The 1,846-nt window shown below is 37.3% G+C and overlaps 1 protein-coding gene across 1 annotated transcript; it reads left to right on the top strand.

The window, feature by feature from the left end:
• The first annotated feature begins 379 nt into the window (after positions 1-379).
• Positions 380-1,432, top strand: LOC130236588 (trace amine-associated receptor 13c-like). The gene has a single exon (XM_056467323.1). The coding sequence runs from the start codon at positions 380-382 to the stop codon at positions 1,430-1,432; it is 1,053 nt and encodes a 350-aa protein (XP_056323298.1).
• The last annotated feature ends 414 nt before the right edge of the window (positions 1,433-1,846 follow it).

Genomic DNA, 1,846 nt, shown 5'->3' with positions numbered 1-1,846 from the left:
TGTAGATATCACAAAAAGGAAAGGACCACACTTTTACTTTCACCTCACCTTCAATCCCTGCTGGTATCAAGACTCGAACCTGGGTTACAAATCGACCTTCCTGACCAGTAAGCCACAAATGCCCCCTGACAGACCAACAACAATTGATTGAACATTCATTCAATCTAGACCAAAGGAGCCACTCTGGGTTTTCAGATAAAGATGTATAGCAGCTGATTAAAACACATTCTTGAGCAAAAACTTGCGGCAGAAAAACCCAACTAGCAATGCATTTAAAATCCAATGTTCAACAAAGAGAAAGACTTTTTTTTTTTTTTTTTGATGCATTACATCATAGTGGGCGGTAGATGGGTTGGTCAGTCTGATCCAGACACTATAAATGAAAGGACAGAAAGGAGAGCAGAACAAACTCCTATCAGAAGGAGACTCACTCATGGCCTATGAGACAGAGGATCAGGAGACTCAATACTGCTTTCCTGACATCAACTCATCATGTGTCAAGGGGAGAATCTCCAGACATGGATATCTCATCATACATTTATTTGTGTCACTGCTGTCAGCATGGACTGTGTTTCTGAACCTGCTGGTGATCATCTCCATCTCTCACTTCAAGAAGCTTCACACTCCAACCAACATGATTATTCTCTCTCTGGCTGTAACAGATCTGTTTATTGGACTCATCATGCCTATAGAGGCCATCCGACTGACTGAGACGTGTTGGTACTTTGGAGACACTTTCTGTGAACTCTATTTATTATTTGTTGATTTACTCATCTCAGCATCTCTTAGTAATTTAGTTTTAATTGCTGTGGATCGTTATGTGGCTGTGTGTCACCCTCTACTGTACCCACAGAAAATAACCATCACTAAAACATTAATGAGCATCTGTCTGAGCTGGGCTTGTTTATCAGCTTATATCACTGCCCTTGCAATTAATAATGGATATTTTGACACTTCACTCAGAACAGATGTGTGTTATGGAGAGTGTTTAGCCATTATACGTTTTAGTTGGACAGTCATTGATCTTTTCATGTCCTTTATTTTTCCTTGTATTGTGATCATGATGTTATATTTGAAGATTTTCTATGTAGTTCATCAGCAAGTGAAGGTTATAAACTCTCTGATGAAGGGTGGTAAATGTGTAACAGAGGGTTCAGCAAAGAGGAAATCTGAGAGTAAAGCTGCTCTGACTTTAGGAATCATTGTGTCAGTTTATCTGCTTTGCTGGATTCCTTACTACATCTGCTCTCTAACTGTAATGACTTCCACAGCTCTAAATGCTTTATTATGGGTTGTGTATACTAACTCGGGTGTGAATCCTCTGGTTTATGCTTTGTTTTACCCCTGGTTTAAAAAGACAACTAAACTCATTTTAACTATGAAAATAATTCAGCCTGCATCCTCTCTGATCAATCTTTTTACACATGAATAATAATTGCAATTACTTGCAAAGCTGTTTCTAATATACAGTACATTTAATAATATTTGATATCTCTTTCTAATTTTCACGACTCATGTTATACATTATTACAGAGCTTATTTCAACCTGTAAGTTTAATGTTTAAGTCTCTTTGTAGTTTTCACTACACAGCATTACACATAGCTTATTTCTGCAAGTTTGATGTTTAAGTAACTCTGGTGTACTGCGGTGAAAACAAGATAAAGATGTGACAATAGAAGCCATCATTAACTATGTCAATTAGGCATGGTGTGAGGGTTGTGTGGCTCACCTTGCTTTGTGCTTAATCCCATTTAACAATATTCATATTATTCATAACTGCCATAAAATGGTGTTTGCAAGCAACAAACATTGTTACCAAACTCAAATTTTTATTGATAATGAACT

The sequence above is a fragment of the Danio aesculapii genome, chromosome 10 (assembly GCF_903798145.1).
Source record: "Danio aesculapii chromosome 10, fDanAes4.1, whole genome shotgun sequence".
NCBI lineage: Eukaryota > Metazoa > Chordata > Actinopteri > Cypriniformes > Danionidae > Danio > Danio aesculapii.
Note: the sequence above shows the minus strand (reverse complement) of the source record. Positions and strands in the feature narration are given on the sequence as shown.

Excerpts from the sequence above, each read along its gene's own strand:
- LOC130236588 (XM_056467323.1), top strand. The coding sequence starts at position 380 with ATGAAAGGACAGAAAGGAGAGCAGAACAAACTCCTATCAGAAGGAGAC.